We start from the raw sequence: 24,551 nt of genomic DNA, 5'->3' as shown, positions 1-24,551 counted from the left end.
AGCTTCAACTTTGGCATGTTGATTAATGTGGTAGACACATTATCAAATTCAGGTGGAAGACTTTTGAGAAGCACTCCAATGCAAATGTCTTCATCCATCTTCAAGTTGATTCCTGCAAGTTGTGTCAACAAGCTTTCCATATAATTCAAATGAGTTGCAAGTGAGGTATTACTTTGCATGTCAAGCCTAAAAATTTTCAATAAGTAAACCATACTTTTAGGATTTGGAATGAGCTCCAAATAAGGTTTCTAATCTATCCCATGTCGCGTAAGAGGTTTCACAATCATCAACATGATGAATGTAGCTGCCATCAAGTTCAAGCTTGATAATAGCTTGAGCCTTATCATTTTTCTTATCCCAGACAACTGAAAGTGCAGCTTTCCTTGGTTTCTTCTCTTGACCACTTGTGATTGACCACAAGCCTTTTTTCATTAGGATCAATTTGATCCTAGTTTGCCATGTATGGAATCCAATGCCATTGAATCGGGATGTCGGTGAATCCTTGCCCATTTTGAGATTTGTAAGATCAACAATAAATTAGCTCCAAACAATTCCAGTTTCAGTTGAGCACAAGTGCTAAGAATCACTAGGTGATTAGTCTCAAGAGATACTAGGCAATTTAGTGACCATGATGCCCTTAAAGTTGAAATCTTCAAGATCTGATGCAAGTCCGAGTCTTCCCCTCCTTGATTTTATGCTGGAATTGCAAAAAAAATAAGTTTAGATTAGAGGCAAAGCTGATTGTGTTAACTGACATTAGTTCTAAAAGCACTAGACGAGTGTCAATGGACATTGTTTCTTGAAATGCTTGAGAATCTTGTTAAGATCTTCTCTCCTTGCTGATAAATAGCTTGAATGCTTGATGAAGACTGAGTGCTGGAGCATATTAGAGAGTCAGTGACTTGACTCGAGCCACAGGAGTGAGAGAAGGAAGTAAAACAAGATCTTGAATCTTGACAACTATGGAGTCTGCATTAGGGTTTCAGCGGACAGCCTGGTTTTTCACCTCCTATGAGCAGAATACTTGATCATTTCCAAAACTTTTTTGATAGAAATGAAGCTTAGAAAGTAGGCTATCAAAGCCCTATGATGCTCCTCAGCATCGTGACGTGTGTGGGTGGAATTCGACGTACGAACAACAGAACACGCAATCTAGACATCGTGTTGTTGCAGGCGCAATCTTGGAGCAGAGAGCCAGCAATGTTGGGCTTTGAAGTGATAGGGAGGAGCTCCTAGAGCAAAGAAAGAGTTTTCCAAAAGAAAGCACGAGTTGAAATGGCCCGGTTTCAGAGATTCAAGCCCTACACTGAAGATGGGTAGGTATGGAGGTAGGTGAGAGATTCATGGAAAAGTGAAGGGAGCTAGAAATTAAAACTGGAATGACTCAATTTGTGGGCCGATGACTCAGTGGCTTCAAATCCGCTCTAATACCATGTTAAAATACTGAGAATGCATGCTATGGAGGATCACTGATGAGCAAATAGACAATCATAATGATGCAAAAGCATTGACAAGAAAAAACAACTAATATTATCCAAGCATAATACAAGTACAACTGATTGATAATGACTGACTGAATGAGTGTGGGGATGAGTGCCTTTTATAGGCTTACAATAGGTAGTATTGTTAGGTGGAGATAGGTGGAAAGGGATCATGGTATTCAACAATTGTGGTTTTAATAAACTGTGCATACATGACCTAGTCTAAGGCTTTATTTGCAGTTTGTTTCTTTGCCTTTTTTGTCCCATACAAAGAGGCTATGGTGGATGTGATTGCACATTTCTCAACACCCCTCCTCAATCACAACCATAAAAGACACTGAGTATATAGAGGCTGTTGTGAGTAGAACCTTGCTAAGTGTAGACATGGAAGAGACAAAAACAACCATACAAAGCTACATTGTAGAAAACTCTATGTTAAGAGATGTTCCACGAGGTAATACTTCATCCTCTATTTAATTTGAGTATGAGTTTGGTGGTTCCTATTCACCACATTTTCTACCCTTTCCTCCCACATTCACTTCACTATTAGGTTTCTCTTCTTTCAATCAAGATCCTTTAGACCTACAATAGCTTGTCCACTATTAGCACAAATTGTCTTTGATGCACATCAAGGTTTTAGGTCGTCACTAGACACTCAAAGGTATACCAATCTACACCTTGATATATTGTTAGTGGGAATGCTAAAGTTTAACATTGTGCCTTACACACACCCCTCAAGTGTGTTGCTCTCTATCCTCTAGTCTTGTGTGGGAAATCTCCCTCTTGCACACTGTACCACCCTCCTTGGTTGCTCAAAACATATGAATCGCCATCTTATGCTAATGAGTCACCTCCTTTGAATGAAACAAAAAATGAAAAGAATTCATGTCCATATGTAGACCCAATTCCGCCTTTCTCGATTGATCCTAAACACAAACCATGTTTTGATGTCAAAAATCAATCTCCTTTGAAAGAAAAAGGGTGAAGTACATACATACCCTCAAAAACATCGTCCCACTTCTTGCCTTAAAAAATTAGGTTTTCTACATTTTGCCAAAAACTAGGCTATGTAAATGACAATTTTCGCTCAAAGAGCAAGGGTCACAAACCCACACTCAAAATCACCCCATCTCCAACTAAGGGTCTTCTCCCCACACCAAAGCTGAATCCTATCCCCATTCTTAAATCAACCTTAGTCCCTTTTAGTAGTGGTAGTGCTACTCCAAGGAGGCTAAGAGGGGATATTTTTCAAGGATGTAGCAACATTTCTCCGTCCCCTACTATTCGTTCTCATTAGTGGCTATCCACACGTATGTAGTGGATCTTGGATCCCCCCCTCAATTAGTGCCTCATAAACCTTTGATTGATTTGGTCATGACCTTTTCCCAAGCAAATTGTCTAAGAGTCGAGTCCTAGGTCATCCTTAGAAACCTTAGGCTAGCTTCATTTAAGCTTAGCCATACTTTTTCAAGTCTTCCACAATGCACATTCTTCTTTCATTTACTTTGGATACATCTCTCATGACATCTAAAGCTTCTCAATAGGAAACAGTTGGCATGCTAATGTTTTTATTGAGCTTTTCATATAGGGGTTTGTATTTCAATTATGACTAACATTACCTTAGTGAGTATTATCACCATCGACGTGGAATCAAAGAAAATGTCTTCTTCCCCCAAGATTGAGTATTGGGCATCCTTTTTCTCTTGGCAATAACCTTTTCTTTCCTTTTAGTTGAGATGTTTGTGTTATTTAGCCACCATTATCTACACCTCTATATTACTTTTCATGACAAATTGAGTGCCATTTTGGTGTTTGTATCTTTGAAATCTTTGCTAGTATCAAAGCTCTTCTAAGGTCGAGTTTTAAGCATGCCTGCAATGGTCCATTACGATTGGATCTTTCTCCCGAGATCAAGTATGGTCCGAGTTGCCTTGGTGGATGAATTTCCCCCGCCCTTTGAGTAGGAGAGGGTCAAGTCTTTCGTCTTTATCCATTATATCCATTTGCATAGTAGACCACTATTTTGGTGCTTCTTAACTAGCATTGGAGCCCTTTCTCAAGATTGAGTATGGGCATGTTTCAATGCCTAGATGGTTAATTCTCCTTTAGCTTATGGGTAGCAAGTCTACCTTCATCTTTGTCATCCAATTCATCATGGTTCGTGGCACCATATAAAGACCAACATCAAGTTCCTCTTCCTCCTTTACCATCGATATCCATGGTTGAGAGGAGGTTCCTATCCTTCATAGTATTCTATATAGGTTTCAACATTTGTCATGGACAAAAGGGCTCCATTTCATATTCTCTTTCCTTTGCGTTGCATGATCATTACCTTTGTAAAAGAACACTTGGACAAGTAAACAATTTTCCAACAAGAGACATTGTTCAAGAAGCACTTGTTGCATGTGCATTCTCATCATGTAGCATTACTCTATGCAACTCATTCTGTATAGCACCTTTAAGTGGATTCTAAGTTGTTTCCACCAATGGTTCTTTCACCATTTTACCACCACATCTATGTACTTTTTCTTTCTTTTTCTTCGTTTTCAACATCAACAAATGGTTAGGATAGCTCGTCTTATTTGTTATGTGATGAATATAACTATCTCTTTTCTTTCTCTATGAGGCAGAATTATTAACAAACCACAAACTATACCTTCTAAAAAAGAAAACAAAGTTCAATATAGATACATCTACCTTTGCAAATCCCAATAGGCCATTGGATAAGTGATGAACACTCTTTGATATCTTGGCATTTCTAGGGTGATCACTTCAACTCCCTTAGTAAGATAACCATCAACTCATAGACTTGACACGCCACTGGGCAATCAATGTGCAAACTTATATTAGATGCCATGGTTGCTTTACGATAGGACACCTATGGAGAAAAGTGGGCTTAAATCTTTTCTTTCAATCCCTTTTTTATTCTAGTTTTGGGCTTGAAAGAGAATATTGAGCTAAAAATGCATTACAAATCGATTAGCTCGTTAAAATAAACCAAAAACATACAAATTACTAAAAGTTTCATGAAACAATGCACAATCCTAAAGAGTTTCTATATTCCATGAGCAAAACGATAATTTAGCATGATTTTTCTACCTTTATAAATAGACAATCCGCCTACCATTTAGATTATTCTTGTCTTGGATATTTCAACCATTAGCCCTCTTTCACTAGCTGTCAAGCATCAATGGATTCTTGCTATGTTGTCTACTAATGTGTCTACCAATTTCATCACCAAAGACTAATGTGTTTCAATTTCCAATCTACTACACTTCCATTTCCACTGTGAGCCTAATTTGTATTTGCATCTTATAAGTTTTTATGTTTTTGATAGTTTTCTTTATCAACCTTTGCCCTAACTAGTAGTCAATGCACTCCAAATCCACCATCTATGGATCACACACATCAGCACCTCCCTCAACTCACTACTCCCATGAGCACCACCAACTATTGGACAATTCCAATCTTCAACATTCTATATCTTCTCATTATTTTACAACACTAGTTCATTCACTTCAAGGTTTTATTTGCATGTGTGTTTTTTAAAGAACAATCAACTTGCCCTTTGAAAGGTGACCACCTCAAGATGTTTGATTGCGTAACCAAGATGTATACTTAAAGCACCACTTGTAAGAGTCTTAATGCTAGCAAGGATCACCTTACTGTATTTTTCACCTTGTCTATCCTAGAGAGGAGTAACATATTCAAACAAGGACTTTATTCATGCTGTTCACTCCATCCATAATTTATGGGACCCTTTAGAGATGCATGATGTAAGCAACTAGAATGATGCATAATGCAAATTCTACATTTCGTCAAACTCTTCAGTTCCAATCAATCATATACACCCATATATTACAAAAGACAACCACACAAAAGTATCCTCGGAAAGACAATCCTAGATTACTTCCAAGCACAATTTACCCAAGAAAATCGCGATGATGGGAGTTGATTGCTAGTAATCTTGCTTGGTACATTTTGGACTGGTACATTTTGGACTACGAGGTGCAGCTATGCTATACATCTCCAAGGACCTAGGACTCCAGCACATTTTTCACACAGCCACTCAAATGATATGGCATTATAGCCCACAAGACTGATTATTCATATAACCATGGCATCATGTGCTTTGCTACTCTTTACAAGGTTCTTTGCACTTTGTATTTTGCCTTGTGGGGATTTCCCCTAAAGTATTATTTGTAGACTCTTCAGTTTTTTGGAAAAACAAAAGCATGCATGCAGTATGCACATACCAATAAATGGTTTCAAGAAAAGACCTACAGATGTGGATGCACTAATTGCTATAATACATCTGTTGATGCACCACCAATGCCTGGATGCATCCTCCATGCAGCTTTTACTAACCTGTATTCAGTCATTAAGGATCAATCACTTACCTTCTACACCTCCACAGGCAGTGAAACCCATTGGATGCGAAGTAATAAGTTATTTGAAAAGTGATATTCGAGCTCCAAAGAGCCTAAAAAGCAGATTAAGAGATAAAAGCCTTCATATTGAGGCATGATCTTTCTATCAGCCTAAATCTAACTGCCAAGTCTAGATATACTAAATTTGAAGTCTTAATTTTTGAACAGACAACTAAATAACAAAACAAAGTCGTCACAAATGAAAGCTATAAAAAGCTTAGCTCTGCAGTGTCCAATTTGCCCTTTCCCACAGTACATATTTCAAACTCTCTTGCTCACCACACACACCCCCCACCCATCAGCTAATTTGCTTTCAGCAAGGAGTTCCCTAGCATCTGAAACTCCAAACATGTCTTTCAGAGAGGGAACCTTACAGACCATAAGCAACAGACTCTCTATCTGATAACCTCATCTGAAATCTGAATTCCGCAGTTTAAGATTCTAGCTCTGGCTTTGCAAAGCTTATGCAAGTGCTGCTCGATCACCCTGGATTGTAATTCTTTTTTATTTGAGCTCCCATATCGAGTACTCAAATTTGAAGGATTAGATGGAGCAGCTTGTTGGAAGACTTACAAAGATTGTTCCAAGCAGTCCTAGCATAGTTAGATATCCTCATAATAGCCCTCAAACTTTCAGAAGGTGAAAGATTCCCACCACTATTTATTAACTGCAGGACAAAACAGATACCTGATTTGACAAGAGCTTACCCAATCACTAACAAATGTTATCCAATCCATCTGAACCAAATGGATTGGCACTTGCCAAAGGTGAGCCCCAGACACAAATCTTTTACAAAGCCTATTTTCTGCAGGCAATAAGAGCATGAGAGAATCAAATGCTACTTTGAAAGGTCCCATTGGTGAACAGGTCACACTCTACCTCTACAACCCAGGCTCAGACTGCTTCCAGAAATAAGAAGCAACTGCCCCTCAATTCAACAAGTATTGTCTTCAAAGAACAGAAGATCATATTCTCATTCCGTAGAATCTAATGGTTAACTCATCTCAGGGCTCAAGTTGCTAGAAAGAAGCAATCTGCCCATCAAGGCCATAAGTTCAATCGTCACCTTCGGGAATTCTAGTCCATCCCCCACAAGCAAAGATTTCAGTTAATCCAGAGAGAGAGGAGCTACAAATCTTCTTTCTATCTTATTAGCACACAAAATCTGCTCAATAGGCTTTCAGAAATTGAAGTATCATATTCTTGATTACTTTAAGTCAATTTTTTGAATCCAAATATGTGCGAGCCACAAAGTGGTGGTCTAATACCTTTAAAAATTCTTTTGAACTTGTACAAGGCCCAATCAGATCTGTCTTTAGCCAAGGTGTCTACTCCCAAAGGAAGGCCTAAATTCTTTAAGACCTGTCCTCTTCCAGCTATCTTTCCAGACCCTTGATATCTTTTCATAGTAGGGCTAATCCACAATCATTTGCCTCAGTTGAGAGCAGATTTTTAGGAGCGCATTCTCAGTTTTTTTTTGGAATTTGGAATATTTTATGAAGATCCACAGCGAGGAGCTTTGCTCAATTTTGTACTGTTGGCCTTCAAAAACATAAACAAAATGTGTCTGACCAATCAACTGCTTGCTTATTAATTCCCCCCCCTATTGAGCTAATCTGAGCAAGAGAATCTAGCATGGCAAAAAGAGGATCAGTGGGCAACCTTGCCTAGTTAAGCACTCTAAGGAAAGGGAGCTAAAAGAGAACAACTTGGAAAAGCTTGAGAAATTGAACCACCCAAGAGCAATCAAACAGTACTGTCCAATTTGTTACTAAATCACATGACCTCCATAAATCTCTAAACATCGGTCTGACCTTATCAAAAACTTTTTCCACATCTAGGTACAGCAGAGGACTGATTCTTGCCTAGAAGACTTTGCCCAATCAATGGCCGTCATCACATTTGGAACACTATCTGGCAAGGACCTGCCCTTCACAAAGTCATATTAGTGCCTTCCCTAGTTAAGCACTCTTAAGGAAAGGGAGCTAAAACTGAACAACTTGGAAAAGCTTGAGAAATTGAACCACCAAGAACAATCAAACAGTACTGACCAATTTGTTAGTAAACCACATGACCTCCATAAATCTCTGAACTTAGGTCTGACCTTATCAAAAACTTTTTCCACATCTAGGTACAGCAGGACCGATTCTTGCTCAGAAGAATTTACCCAATCAATGGCCATCATCACATTTCGAACACAGGACCTGCCCTTCACAAAGCCATATTAGTGCCTGTTTAGATGTGTTTACAATGCGATGGTGATCCTATTGACCACCTTTGCAAAAATCTTGTATAAAGGCCAATGATAAATGAAATGCATGCAGTTTTCTTTAGACTAACAGCAGAACTCTTTTGTCCATGAAGAGGGCAAAGAACCAGTAGATCAAGTCTGATTAACAATTGCAAAACCAGATGCTTGGAAGGCTGCCAATTGTGTAACATGAGCTCAACCAACATCCCATCAGAACAGGGCTTTTGTTTTTATCAACATTCTTTACAGCAGTACGCAGTCCTTCCTCGGGAAATTGAACCTCCAGCTGAATAGCCACATCTTCAGGGATCACTTTTGTGGTGCAAAAGAGAATAGCCTCATACATTTGACATCATCTGATGCATACAGATCCATGAAATGGAGGTGACATATCTATCAATTTCGCCAGGATCATCAAACCGAGTGTTGTCAGTTATGTGTGGCAATAGAAACTTCTATATTCCCTGTAAAAATTTTGGTGAACAATGTCGTGAGCCTGGGATAGATTACTGATATCAGGATTGTTAAACCTTTTGAAACCCAGGAAAAAAGGACTTATTCTCACCACTTGCCTTGACAGCCTGCAATCCAAAACCAAAAGCACAGGAAGATGCTCTGAAAATTTGCGTGGAAGTCAATGTGCATGGACATTTTATGAAGCATCCATCTGATCCCATCATGCATGTCTGGAGAAAGAGAGATGATCTAATTGGCCCAATTTAGCTGGTCCTTCAAGCAATTAAAAGACTGCTTATCAATAAGACAGTGCACATCTACCAAATTCAACAGCACAAAAGCTTCTGACCAAACGTCTTCACTTTGCCATGAATGACAGCTAAACAGGAAGAGGCATTGTTTTGCTCTTCAATCGTGTTAAGATCACTGTCTACTTTGGCCTCTTAAATATCAGGCTCTGCAACGGTCTTCCATATTATGATTCTTTCACTACTTTTAGTTTGGCTATGAATTCTACAAATGTCCATTTGAATACCTGGCCAATCTATTCGAATGATCAAGACACGACCTGGATTATCAAAGAACATCCATTTCGGGTTTTGAGAAGCCTCCACCCCAGTAAGACATCAAGGATAAGTTTATTGGACTCAACCTACAAAACAAAGCCTGTGAACTATAAGCTTTTGTGAGAGTCCCTTCCCAACTCCACAGACTTCCAAGGCATAACATACACCAAATCCAGCACCCAAAACAGAGCTTTTCCCAGGATACTAGAGTGATTTCTTTAGTTGAAGGTCATATCTTGCAAAGAACCTTGCCTCCACAGTATATCTGATCATAAACAATGCCACTGTGAAAGAAATGTTTCACCCCTGAAGAGTTCATTTCAGCATGAAATATTTCACCTTTGGGTGGATCATAAGTGAAACACCACATGAAACACCAAAATAACACACTTAGAATACACACATTCAGCAGGCTTTTGATAGAAATTGCTTTTTCCCCTTGGAGTGAAATGGGTATGCAAAATATTGCATATTGTAATGTTTCATTGGTGAAACGTGTTTCGTGTTTCACACTTAGTGAAAGGTGTTTCAGGGTTACCATGAGCACAGAACATTTTTGCAAACTTTGTCAACATCAAGTACAAAATCCTTCTCTTCACCTTCCATGCACACTTTCTGATGATCATCTAAAACACCAGCAAGCAGATCAGCAACACATTGGGATTAAGCTTGCCTCATAATCAGCATCAGAGTTTGAGAGAGAAGGAACACAGTTCGCATTCACAGCAGAACATCACTGCCTTCTTCCATGTCCCCACTTCAGTGTGTCTCACCATACCATGGATCAAAACCAGTGGGGGTCATGGCATTTCCACATCCATGCAATAAGATCAAGCATTTCGTCTGGCCAGATGATCTCTACCAGTCAGCATTCACAGCAGACCATCACTGCCTTCTTCCATGTCCCCACTTCAGTGTGTCTCACCATGCCATGGATCAAAACCAGTGGGGGTCATGGCATTTCCACATCCATGCAATAAGATCAAGCATTTCGTCTGGCCAGGATGATCTCTATCAGTCAGCATAAAGTTTGGTTGGCCCCGGCCACCACCTTGTAACAAGCTGAAAGGAAGACTTAACATCATAATAAAGGCAACTAGTGAGAAATAAAATGCCTGGTATGCCTCCACTCCTTTTTCAATCATGATTGACTGACTGTGAAATCCATTGACTGGTCTTGACACAAAAGCAGCACAGCTAATGCACAAGCGAAGAGATCTAGCACTTGCAATCTTTTAAAGGCACCACTGTGGTACTAGCTCAACGAACCCTTCAACCCCAATAGGACACCTACTCAACCATTCCACAAATCACTACCACAAAACCCAAGGTGGGTTGACAAATCCACGAAGACATGCAAGGCCAGGTGATGTCAAGCCTGGCACCAAGCATCATTCTTAGAACTATAAGCCGTGGTCTCCCATCAAAGCATGAAATTACTCACCTATTCGATGAATACTGAGATCTCCTCTTCAATGTAAACTAGGCACAACATCTTCAGTGTCGTAAGTGTAAAAAGAGCCTTACAAACACAGTGTGGAAGGTTAAGCTACTTTAAATTGGTTAGAAAAATAGCCAGGAAGCTTTAAATTTTACCCTTTGCTCAGGTATGATGAGTCATCTGCTATAATTTACTGGTTGAACTCAAACCAAGAGCATATTGCAAGATAATGTTAAACTACACAAAACAGAAGTCAACACCTCCATTAAAAAAATTCTCTGATGCTCTGCAAACATGTAAACTTTCAATGTTCATTTGTGCAGCAACCGGTCTTGCAATTTAACTCAAATGAATTTGCCCTTGACTGCATGAGCTATGTCCCCAGTATGCTAAAAGCATGTAGGAGGCTCACACCGCCTCTTCAAGGGCAAACAAGCTAGCACCTCCACAACTATCACAGTAGGTATTGCAGCAAAAGACATTGCTGAACTGAGATACTTGGAAGAATCATAATGTTATAAGGTCAATTTCATATAGAACTGCCTGGAAAACGGGCACCAAGGTAAAAAAGATAACTCGATTTTCTTACATTTCCCCCAAAGATATCATATATCTTACTTTCAAAGTTTTCTGCCTCCCACAACTGCTGCTACATTCTGTCTGCTTTTTCCAAAAATCATGTCTCAAACAGATTCACAATCAAAACAGGTAAGTTATGTTCGGGTACTCGTGTGAATCCCTGCCTGTAATTTGTTACTGAAAAATGCCTCCAGCCTGCATCATTTGAGAGTTGTCAATAGACTAGCAGTGAAACAAATCACTCATAGTTCTTCTAGTATAAAAGTAAACATGAGAATCACCTGTTAGCACACTTAAAATAGATAGTGTCTGGTGAATTATAAGTCCGTGCATTTGCAAACATTCTCCTCATGTCAGCAGCAAACATGTCTAGAGTAAGGTAGTATATTTCACTGTCCAGCCTTTTAGAAATGGTCTTCAAATCTACATAGCATCCATTAGAACACGTATTTTCAGAACGAGAATAAGATGGCATGGCTTAGATTTTACAATTATTGTATCTTAAATTTCACTGATGTAAAAACAATCCCATTCATAACGAAAAGACTGGAGGACAAGCAGTAAATTTTGCACAAACTACTTAGAAATAAGGATTGATGTCAATTTGAAAGAGACTCAGCAGGATTTAGGGGCATATTTAAACATCGATATGTATTTCAAGATCGTAAGCTTTCTCTGCACCTAGCTGTAAAATCACTAGCTGTTCCAATTTGTATGAGAGTGTATTGTGCAGTACGTTGCACCTTTCAACGCATTCATACTGTCTAAAGATGATTTCTGTTGGTGCTTTTTAGTCCCCATGATCATCTACTTAATTGGTCATGCTATAGACATTTCAGAACTCGTGGGCCATGTCCACCTTTTCTGGATGTTGATACAACTGTCCCAACCACACACCCCTCTCCCCCTTCCCGGGCGGGTGTTTCTCCCTTTCACATTTGCGAACAAATGGCAAAGAAACAGAAGATTTCAACTGAGAATGCAATACCTATAGGATCTTTGATAATGTCATAGTAGTCAGGTACTTCACGTGGATCTACTGGCTCTTTGAACGGCCACGCATCTGCATGCTCTACCACAGCCTGACCATAGGAAGTCGAGCATGATAGTAAAGCTAAAGGAGAAGTATTTCAAGGAAGCAAAGTAACATCATTTTGACTGTCTTACCTTAAGTAAAGCACGCATAAAACCATGCAAAGCCAATCTACTTGGAGGGCCCTCTGTCATGGAGTTTATGAGACGGATTCGACTATTACACCATTGCTCCGGTGACCACCCAGCATCCTCTTTACAGTAAAACGTTGGGGAAGTAACAAGCAAGTATTTTAGTTGTAGAGCCACTAACTACACATATAAGAAATCAATGCTCATAAATTCCAACATTAAGTGCAGAAATTCATACTAAGTCCCGGGATATCCTCAACTCGTAAAGGTCGTCGTGGTATACCAGCCTCCTTCTGCAAGACAAAACCTACATAAGCACTCAATGTTTCTTTAGCCTGAATCCCATATTATCATTAGGGTTAACACCTACAGTCGCACCATGGAACTGATATAAGCATCACAAACCATTGACATTATCATCACTATTAGCATTGTTGAGTTGTTTTTGAATGCTATTTTCTTTAGGTAAAAACATTCAGGCATTACTCAATGATGATTAGTGTTATGGAAGTGTTGTCTACTTGGAGATACTTCAGTAGGTCTTTAGCTTTATATGGGCACAGCATATACAGAGAAACAAAATTTTCAACTCAATAGAATACTCCCATTATAGTTCCGGCTGAAGATTTTGCATGGATCTTCAGGCACATGGCTAAACATTGAAATTGGGCATTCTTCTTCTCCACAGATTCTTCATTAAATGCAGATCCAGTGAAAAGCCAAATCCAAAACCAGACACCTCAGACCACCAAAATAAATTGAACAGCTTTCTATTGCATCATAGAGAAGCATCCCATTGCTGGATTGCATCAAAAATGGTATGGTGCCGCATGCCAAGTTATTCTTTTGCATTTGGCACAAGTTACATACAAAGCACAAAACCAGGGGGAAGAACCTAAGATACAAGTATGGGAAAAGGTACTTATGATAGGTGATGATACTTAAATGGTCCAAAGCAAGTTCTCAATCTCAGAAAAAATAAATTTCTGTATTTGTGAAGGGGTTGTATAAGTTGACAGGCAGCTAGAGACTTGGATGAGAGCCAACAGGAGATTAATTCCTTCTTCAAGGAGGAGGCCCCAAGGAGAAAGGCCTTCTAGAGAGGGAGAGAACCACTAGGGTATTAGTGGCTGCACTACAAAGGGAGGAGGCGAGACGTCCAAGTTGCAGATGTGTGGCTGAGAGGATGCAGATTGCCACAGTAGAGATTGATGCCAAGAAGTTAGATCTGACTACAGTTTTCATTCCAGAGCTTCCTTCTAAACTCAACCTGAAGACAGGGTTAACAGATTCTTTCGCATCACAGGGCCAAAATACTCTAGACAAGGTTTATGGGGATTCAAGAGAGCTGATGGAGCCTTTCCACAGGATTCTCTAAAGGCAGATTTAAGTGGCTGCAAAGTATTGCACAGCTTTGCTAGGATGTATGATGAGACCCACGGGCTATGAGAAAGACAAAGAGACAGTATGGCAGAGCGCCAGGAGGATGGTCACAGATAGGCTCAGCAGGCATATGATGGCCCTCTTTACAAAGGAGCTGGAAAAGGCACTTTTGGCACAGCCCTCAAGCAAGTATCTAGGAGAAGATGGACTGGATAACTCGTTTTCAAGCTACTGGGATCTTATCAGCCCAAGCCTCATAGTGGAGGCAAATCACTCTTTCAGAACTTCCTACAAGATCCTTGCAAAGGTGATCAGTCTCAAACTAGCCCCATTGATGCCAAACATTGTCCACTCACCCAAACAGGTTTTGCCTGAGAGCGCAACATCTTGAACAATATCTTCAATTTTTGGGAGTATATTGCTCTTGCTCACTCCAAGAACAGCAAGCTTTAGTGCTTCTTCTCAGCTTTGAGAAGGTTAGACATGATGTGGATTGGGAGCTCCTGAAATTGATGCAAGCATTTGGAGTTACGAACGCTACAAGCTAGCTCATATCATATGTGTTTGGCAAGAGGGCATGATGCTAAGGAAACGATTCCAAGAACAGCGGGTCAAGGAGTTGCAGCTCTTTATCCCTTAACACAGCTAGGTTATGACTGGTGGGGCCAAAGCAAAAGGATTCAGAATCCAAAGATCAGCGAGACGAAGCTTTCCATTAGCTCCCTTCTTGTTCCTATTTGTGGCAGAGGCCCTATGCCCCTTCTGGACAGACAGATCCACATGTATGAAAGGCATCCATTTACCTATCCCAACTTTTCTTCCATCTGGCCTCCATCAGCTACAACTCGCTATATCCGAAGAGAAAACTCTCAAGAAAAGTGATAGCACAGTATGCACTCATACCATATCAGAGGGAGTGTAGGGTTTGCAGGGAGAAACACAGAGTCTACAGCAAACACTAAGAGAATAAAACTCTATAAAAAAGTGAAGAATGATGAGCACTAAATCATGCAGAATAAATCATGCTAATACAATGGAGAAAAAGCTGGAAGATGACTACACTGTCCTAGCTTATCAAGCGGTAGCACCTAGAGGAATTCTGCGCTGTGAAGGGAGTGAAACGCATGCCTTCGGGTAGAGATGTCAATGACTAGGGAAAGAGCTGCTCTATGGATGGAGCGAAACATAGTCCTCCAAGCAATGGATGTGAAGATATGCTAGGGTTTGCAGTAAGGAAACACATGCCCACGACTAAAACACAAAAACTCAAACAATGACATGCAATACTCAAACCTAAACGCAAAATGCAAAAACACAAACACAAACATAGAAGAAAGAGAACTCTAAAGTGAATGGATCAAGGTTGCAAATGAATGCGAGAACATACAGAATGCTCAAGGGCAAAGCTGTCCAACAACCGATGGCTCTCCTGGGAGCCGGCTGAGGGAGATGTCGATGTGTGTCATCCATTGAAGGCAAATCTTGAGTGCAGTAACCACCAGTCGAAATGGAGGCTGATGAAGAAAAGTGCTGAAAACACAAAAAGGACCTGCTAAAGATTATCACAACTGATCATCGGCAACAGTAGAAGGCTGGGTGACAATGTAGACCATGTAGTGGCAGTCGTTAGGGGCTGAACAGCTAGTGGAAGAGGGATGATAGCTGAAATATGCAAGAAAAGGATAGGTCTGAATGGGGGGACAACCTGTCTATTTATAGATGCAGAAGGATCCTCCCAAATTAGGTTTTCACGTGGGGTTAATGAAACTTTTGGTAATTTACTGTTTTGGGGTTGTTCCAAAGGGCTAATCAATGTTAGCTCAACACCCTCTCTCAAGCCCAAAATTGGAACAAAAAAGGGACTAGAAGAAAAACTCAAGCCCCATTTTGTTTTGCGCCAAGGCGTCCCACCCCCCAAGCAGCTAGGGCATCACACTAAGGATATACATCGGCTGCCCAATGGCCTACCAAGTTCTACAAAGGTGAATGGAACTACATTGAACTTTTTTTTAAGAGAATAGATATGGTTTGCAACCTCTCAAGTAACTATGAATCATGAGGAAATTGAAAAGGGATGGTTAAATCCAACACATCACAAAACAAACAAGCTAACTTAACCACTCGAGGGTGTTGATGATGAGAAAAACGGGTGAAGAAGGATGGTAGTGTGGTGATAAAGAACTGCCAATGGAGACAGTTCAGGATCTGTGCAAGTGTGCTCTTCACAATGAGATGCATAGAGTAGTGCACTACATGATGAGAATGCGCATATAGCAAGTGCCATTTTGACAATGTCACTTGTGGGAAAATTGTTCACTTGCCCAAGTAACCTTTACAAAGATGATGAAGTCATGCAATGCAAAGGAGAAGGTACAACAGGGAAAGGGGGCTGATATTGAAGACAAGTGCCAAATCCTGTACAATACCAAGAAAGGGTAGAAATCCCCTCTCATGCCTCGATGTTGATGTCAAAAGAGGAAGTAAAGCCTAATGTCGATCTTCGTGTGGTGCAGAGTACCATGATGATGAATGAAGATGAAGATGAAGCACTCTGACTGGAGAGCAAGGGAAGTTAACCCATGATAGCATCAAGAGAGATGTTGCATAATCTGCCTCAGAAGTGAAGCCTCCATGTTGTTAAAAGACCACGTCTCCAAGGAAGATGAAACCATGAAAGAAATAGTGCACATCCCAAGTCTCCAACCTAGGAAGAACTACTACAAACCTGCATGTTAACCCTACATTGAAATACAAAACCCTGTAAGAGAAATCCAAATGTGCAAAACAAAGATCAATAGTGAGATGCTCCAAAGCAAAACAAAATAGAAAGGTAATGCTAAATGAAAAAACAATGCAATGAGTGTATATATATGAGTAAATAGAGCAGAAGACTAAAGAAGAAAACTACAAGTGTGTGGCCACCATCACATACATCCATCAACAAATCACTACCAATGAAATGCTTGATGAGGTGGAGAAATGAAGATGGAGATGCAGAGGATGTCCTAAGAATGGATGCAAACAATGCTATGGGTAAGGAACTAGTAGACTAGTCATCGAATCCTTCAAGAGTACTAAAAGATATAGGTTGTGGAAATTATCCACATACGACGTCTAGCGGCCACTAGGACAGGAGCAGATGGGACAGTAGTGGGGGGCATAGCCCCACTGGACTGTCCAGCAAGAGTGGAGGCAGTCATAGTGGTCTACTAAGGTTTCTTAGAAGAAATACCCTAGGCCTTGGTACGACACCACATGGCCCAATCTTTAGCAGTGTGTGCAAAACCTATTTTTCTAAGGGAGTTGTTGCCAAATGGGTTTTGTTTCTTTGTTTCCATTGAAGGAAGGGTGTCACCCTTGTTATGGCTTGCCTTCGCATCTTGTGAGTTCTTGCCACCGCCAGTTTTCCCTTCTGAAGAAAAGGCAACCAAACCCCTCTTTGAAAAAGAGTATGTGGAAGACTTTTGGTGGACTTGATCATACAGCCTTGTGTAATACAAGAACTAGCACTCAAACTCATTGAAGGTCGGCAATCAAGGCAACAAGAAAATGTGTTGAATGAAGCGGAAGTATTTTTCAAGCAACTTGTTTAATAAGAATGTAACCTAATCATCATTTGACTTTGAAGAGCGAGTAGTGGCAAATTCAATACAACCAACTATATTCGACCAACTTGACTTTCAAATCATCCCCTTCCTTAATGCAAAGCTCTTGAAGCTCAAAGTCAAGATTAATACAACGAGTGTGATCTCACGTTGCATAGGGGTCGATGAGATGACTCCAATGCTCAAATGTGAGGGGGAGATGTTGTAACTGAGAGTGCAACTTAAGCAGTGACCCCTACAATTAAATGAGTGTGATCTCACGTTGCATAGCGGTCAATGAGATGACTCCAATGCTCAGATGTGAGGGGGAGATGTTGTAACTGAGAGTGCAACTCAAGAAGCGACCCCTACATTAAATCAACATTGGCTGTGGCATTGAGCTCTCCATTGACAAATGTATTGAGGATAACAAAGTCAAGGATCTAGCATAGGCTCAAGACCACAACTTCTAGGTCCCAAAATCCCCGAGATTCTAGCACTTGTTGTATGAAGTTCTACCAAGTGGTGAAATTTGAGCCGTTGAAATGAGCCTTATCGGTGAAGGCATTCTTGACCGTAGCAACAAGAGTGGTAGTGCTGTAAGAAGGATGATGTGGGTAGGGGGGATAGGGTGGGTAGAGTGGAGGAGTGAAGTACACTTGAAAATTAATCCGAAAGTACCCACCATGCATGCTGGAAGTGTGCACAATGGATCCAAGTGTGGGCATGGGCATGGTGAACGCCGTTGGGGGTCGAAAAGGTCTAGGCTTAAATCTGCTAGGGATTATCTTAGGAGGGCTCTCTAGAGCCTACAATGGGATTCAAGAGAGTAATTATTGAGGGACCCATTCCTTGATCCGCCATATGGATTTTTGGCTACACTATTAGACTAGGAAGAAGAATTGCACCTCATACACATGAATATGCAAGAACCAAGCACAAACTTTGATAGTCCCATACAGAGACAATATGCAAGTCATGCAACAAATCCTCCACTACTCGTGTGTTACATCCTTGGTCACAATGGTCATGAGGTTACTTAGTGCAAATGTACTAAGGGCACTTTATGCTTAAGGTAGCCAAGTTCTATTTATAGGATTCAAAGTCCTAATGAACACATCATTGTGTGATCACTACTCTTGGACTCTTGGTACATAGGCCAATATGTCTACACACTGGGATGGTGTGGACCAATGGTACGGGACACCAACTCTTGAAACATGGTCGTAATCTTGGTTGCTACTAGCTCTTGAGCTTGGGGGTGAGCCCATTTGGTTCTATGGCTAGGAGATGAGTCTAATATCCATTACCCATATGTTCGTGGATATACCTTGTGTTGTGCCTCATGTGCAAGTTGAATCTTAGGTGGGATGTTTCATTGGCATCAAAGTATTAACCTATTGTCTGCTGGAAGATTTGATGACGTGAACAAATGAAATGTTCGCTCATGGAACAATGATGGTTCATGCCTAACAACTCTACTTTCCTCTTGTTGAGGGCGGTATGAAACACCATAGCAAGAGGAGCCTACATAGGGGCACATGTCTAGGTTGGTGTTAAGGTATTGCTTGTGTACAAGCATCTTTGTTGGTGGTGACAATTGAAACCCAAGGAATCGCCACTTTGAGGCTATGGTAGACCATTGTCGATGATTGAAGCCTTCTAGCTCGGATTAGCATCAGTGGTGTTGCTAGTCTTAATGTTGGCGTAACTATTAACGTTAATATCAATATGAATACTGATGTTAAACATTGATGTTGAGAACCTAGGATGGTGGTGATGTCAGGGGGAGAAAATGTCATGACATGGAGAGAGAATATTGTGATGGGGAGAGAGAAAGAGGTGGGTGGCATGTTATTGGGAGGGGGAGAGAGAGAGAGAGAGAGAGAGAGAGAGAGAGAATATATGGATGGGCGGTGACAGGCTACATTCTATAACGATCAATGAGAAGAAACAGAGGTGGTGATAATTGTCTCCTAACAATTTGTCGCGATGAAACCGACCTATCTAAAGGCAGAGTGCAATCTCGATGGGATTGACACGATGGTTACAATCTGATGTTTAGGGCCTGACAATGTGTGGAACTACTAGCTTCCACCATCTGAACATAATGCGCTTGGGCCAACACATGGATTCTTCATGCTAGCAACACTGACCATTTCAATTCCTTGAGCATGACCGCCCCATCTACCAAGACCATGTCCAAGGAGACTGCACTGTAGCCGGATCAGAGTCATTATTACAAGGCACACCACCAGCCATATCAGTGGAGCAGTTAGGGACCACATTATAGCTAAGATCATGTGCAGATCTTGAGATCAGCCATAGCTTATAGTCTCCATTACAATTTCTGCAAATAGTTCTGTCAAATTAGGTTTTCCTTTACTTTCTACCAATTTGGACAATACTAGACATTGTTCTATGCTAGCATATCCCCATCGTATAGTTATTCTCAACATTGTGTCATAGGCCACTTACTCTTACGTAGATGTTAATATATCTTTCTATCTTCTTTCTCTCTTCTTTTTTTTTTTGATTAAGTAGTAAATATTTACATCAGACCATCAGGTCAGCATTCTCTATATATCTCTTACTTTCCATTACATCAAACCATCAGGTCATCAGAGAAACTCTCTCAGCATACTCTGTCTCTCTCACTCTCTCTATAACTAATATTAACATGAGGCCTACAAGCTCATAGAACAACCAGAACCACCTATTACATGAACGGTACTAATAGATCACAGAAGGAACAACTGGAGTAGAGCGAACAATCGCTAGCCAGGGAGCAGCAATATCTGGAAGAACCAGGTCTGCTGACATCATAGAGGAGATTTCCCATAACGCTAGTCCACACACACGGGTCACATGGCCATGGATGCCCGTTGTTGAATAAAAAATAAAGGCATTGCGAGTACGCCATGTATGCCACAGGGCTGTCCATCTAAGGAAATGAAATAGGGAGGAACAATCTGAACTCAAAGAGGACATGGAGGACATATTTCCCATAATCCACGAACGAACTGATAGGCAGTGCTGAGTCACCGAGGACCACACACGGGAAATGAAATTCTAAATCTGCCGTGCAACAGGGCAGGAAACAAAGAGGTGAAGCAATGTCTCATCACACATAGTGCAGAAAACACAACGCCCAGTAGAGATCTTTCGAGCATGAAGCACTTCTCCTGTTGGAAGGCCCCGAATGAGCAAGTGCCACATGAACACTTTTCCTTGATACCGGACTTTAGACTTCCAAAGCTGGATAAACCTTTCTGGCCACTTCTTTTTACTATCCCTACGATGCCATAACCTATTCACTTTTCCCATAACCCATCTCTTGGCGTCCACCATCTAATGATATATATGTTTAGCTGACCTTTTCTCAAAATCATTAGGAAGCACAAACATCCAGTCACACAAAGGATCCAATGGTTGTAACACACGCAAAGGAAAGAACCTCTAAAGACTGTCCTGTACAGACAACCAAATGTCCCTATATCCACAAGGCACCCTAAAGTACTAACGAATATGCCTAAAGGAATAAAGACGGAGCTGCCTAGGACTAACCCATCACTGACTATCTTCAAACCCAACCTAGCTTTCCGATTGAACTTGTCTCGCTGCAAATCTTTTTGTGGCCAATCCAATAACCTTGAGAAAGCTAGTATTCCTCCTTGTAGCGAGTTTTCCTCTTTACGAATATCCGGGGGACGCCAAACTGCAAAACGAAGCATCTCCTGCCAGGAAGCTATCAAGTGAGAAAGAAGAGAAGACTGGGAGACCTTCAAAGGCCTCGTAGAATTAAGCACATGCCACCAGGAAGCATAAATAACCATGCTACCATGAGAGATGCCAATCTTTTCTATGAAGAATTTGGCAATATCTGACCAAGGATGACACTGAATACATAGACTCTGCAACAGGGATAGTCTCAAAGCGGCCATATGCAAATTAACATCTAGCAAAGTTGTACCCCCCATCCTTTTCGGAGTGGTCACATGCTGCCATGAGATCCATACCTGCCCCAAACGATTGCCTTTCTTTTTCTAAAGCATAAATCTGATAGGCTGAACCAAATCCAAAATGGACTTCTTAGTCCAAGGAAGCAATGGCAAAAAGAATGAGATCATACTGATCATAATGCATTGAGCCACTTTTAGTCTAACATGTAGTGGCCAACTCTGAGATTTCCAATACCTGAACCTGTCATGAATTCGAGAGGCCATCCAATCCAGCAAGGCAAAGGAGCAACCTCCACACCAATAGAATATCCCGAGTGTCTGGTTATATTATCCCTTGTGATCACAATTCCATTCCAGCCCAAGGCCTGTAGATCATCCTCCGTACGAGAGAGAAGGGTGGATTTCTGAGTATTAATGTGAAGACCGGATACCAAAGCAAAAAGATTCCAGGCCACCATTGTCCGATTAACATTAATACGATCTGCCTTAAGGAACATAAAAGAATCATCTGCCAAAGATTGCCCACCAGTTGGTCACCGCTAGGAAGAGATAGGCAAACTAACTCACCTTCAACTGCCATCTTATCCAATAATGAGAGCATGGGGTGAGTTACCAAAGCAAACAGCAAAGGGCTAAGAGGATAGCCTTGCCAAAGGGACCAAGACAAGGCAATTTCCTCTGTAATCCCTCCATTACGAGCAATACGGGCCACAACACCCTGACTAATGGTATCAACTAAAAAATCCATACGGGGCCCAAAACCCATTGTAGACATCAATTGCCGCAAAAAAGACCAGTTGACATGATCAAATACCTTCTCAATATCCAGCTGAAGCATAACAACGTGCTGGCTAGAAGCTTTGGCATAATCAATTCCGAGCTGAACATTCAAAATGTTGTGCATTATATTCCGACCTTTAATAAAACCATATTGACGTGGATGAATGAGATGCAGAAAAACTTTCTGCAATTTGTTGGCAATAATTTTAGAGAAGCTTTTATATAGCGATCCCATAACAAAAATGGGTCTCCATTGTTTCAAAGAGGTCGGAGAAGGAACCTTGGGCAACAACTTGATGACAGCAATCTTCCAATCCGAAGGCATCATACCAGAGTTCCACACCTGCTGACGCAAGTGAGTCAATGGGTCCTTAAGCAACTGCGCATGGGCGGAAAACAACACTTCTTCCACTTCACCTTCAGAAATATCAGCCTCCATTAAATTAACCAATTTTGGTTTGACCTGATTACTAACCAAGTCACAAATACATGTTCGAGTAGAGAGAATAGCATCGGAAAGAATCTCTTGCGGACCCAACAGGGCCCTATAAAAGTCAATAGTCATCTTAATAATAGAGGCAAGATTGGTCACCATATCACCTTGCCCATCCTTTAAGCGCACAATATTTTCCCGGGCATATTTCTGATGTGGACGAGCAAAAAATTGATGAGTTTGACAGTTATTATCATATAAAGCTTCAGCTCTGGACAACAGTTTGAATTTTGCATATTCCTCTTCTTGAAGAGATTGGATCCCGCCTTTGAGCCATTCAATGCATGTGAGCAAGCCATCATTGAAATCCCCAGTTTGACACAGAGACAAGGAATGAGCTAATAAAGATTGAGCATGCTGCAATTCAGCTCGAAATGAGGAAGCATGCTGAATACCATATTGTTGGGATAACGCACACGCATTATCCCTAAAGACTGCCCATGCTTCCATCCTTATAGATAGAACCCTTGAGCTAAAAGAGACTATCAATTGCTGAACGCCTTCCAAAAACTGATTTTGCTGCAAAAAAGATTGATTTAACCGAAGTGGCAAGTGGGCTAGGAGAGCCTTAAATGCATCAACAGGTCTGTGGCTCATTTCTAGGACGAAAGGGTAATGATTTGACAAAACATGTTGTTCCATGCGCATATCGATGACTGCAGGAAGAAAAGAGTCATTTTGACAGATACATATCTTATCCGATTTGGCCCAAGTATTTAGATGCTGAAAAGAACAGTAAGTGTATCCAGCTTGTGATGGATGCATCCACGACCACATGTCTATTTCAAAGATGCCACTCCAAGAGCGTCCCAAGCCTGTCTCTTAGGGCCATCCATAACTGAATGCGGAGAGGTTGCCAAATTTGCAGAAACACATGCATTAAAATCGCCCATAATAAAACCTTGACGAGCCATGGCAAGGCATTGCAGGTCTTCCCAAAGCTGACGACGTTTCCTTGCATTAGAAGGAGCATATACACCCACTATCCACAAAACCTCACCCTCATTAATGATTTCAAGAATAAAAAATCGGCCACGAGGGTCCTAAGACACCAATAATGGTTATAGGGAGAATTTGACAGCCAACATAACTCCCGATCTGAGCGAGGACGACCACTAAAGAAAACTGCATAATCCTTATATACATATGAAGATCCGGCCAAAGCGTGCTGTTTATGCTCCACAGCACAAAAAACATTCCATTTTCCAACTAGCACCACTTTCCACAATCGATACTGCTTTTTGCCTGAAGAAATACCTTTTACATTCCACAAAGCAATTTTCATGAGGAATCACAGATGAGAAGAATTACTGAGCCGCAGCTTTCCCTTTCCCTTTTACATCAATAGCCTTGGCAGCCTAGAATCTCTCCATTTCACCTCGAATAACATCAACAAGATCTGCCCTCTGCAAGCCGGCAATGGAAGCATGGGAAGGGAAGTGCTGTTGCGGGGAGCAAAAAACATCCCGAGGGGGCACAAGCCTCCCATGCACATTGAAGCGCAGAGCAGAATCAAAAGGCCTTTTATCTTCTACTGCCGGAGCATGCGAAGATTGGGGTTTCATATAAAACCCCCTTCCTCTACGTTGAAAGGTTTGAGTGATTGGGGGCGACGGAGGATGGACAAGAGTGATTGGGGGCGACGGAGGATGGACAAGAGTGGAGTGAGAATCTTGTCTTGCATTACGATGAACCACAGTGACCCAAGAATCCTCCTGAAGAGGCAAATTCTGCCCACCCGCAAGTGAAGCACATTCCCCATCACCATGAGAAATGTCCTTCTTGCCTTCATTGCGAGCATGTTGGGAAAACTGCTCAAAATCCGCCACGGGATTTTGATTCGTCTGCTGAGGGAGGTGGTCTTGCATTTCCATATCTGGGTCTATAGGGCAATTCCCTACCTCCATATTTTTGTCACATTCCGAAATGAAATGGCCCAACTCGCCACATCTGAAATAGTGAACTGCAAAAGTACCCCATT

General features: G+C 41.1%; 1 protein-coding gene across 1 annotated transcript in view; it reads right to left on the bottom strand.

Annotated features, from left to right (window-relative positions):
- Positions 1-7,965: 7,965 nt before the first annotated feature.
- Positions 7,966-24,551, bottom strand: part of LOC148008376 (histone acetyltransferase GCN5-like) — an 81,635-nt gene continuing 65,049 nt past the window's right edge. Inside the window, exons 7-11 of the mRNA XM_087674266.1 lie at positions 12,607-12,661; positions 12,372-12,490; positions 12,193-12,286; positions 11,486-11,627; positions 7,966-11,399 (exon numbers count right to left, since the gene is read on the bottom strand). Of these exons, the coding sequence (XP_087530392.1) occupies positions 11,339-11,399; positions 11,486-11,627; positions 12,193-12,286; positions 12,372-12,490; positions 12,607-12,661 (471 nt within the window). The 3' untranslated portion in view covers positions 7,966-11,338. The remainder of the gene's footprint in view (positions 11,400-11,485; positions 11,628-12,192; positions 12,287-12,371; positions 12,491-12,606; positions 12,662-24,551) is intronic.

This window comes from Lygodium microphyllum, unplaced genomic scaffold (assembly GCF_053477565.2).
Source record: "Lygodium microphyllum isolate KBCC unplaced genomic scaffold, Lygodium_microphyllum_v1.1.10 scaffold_154, whole genome shotgun sequence".
NCBI lineage: Eukaryota > Viridiplantae > Streptophyta > Polypodiopsida > Schizaeales > Lygodiaceae > Lygodium > Lygodium microphyllum.
Note: the sequence above shows the minus strand (reverse complement) of the source record. Positions and strands in the feature narration are given on the sequence as shown.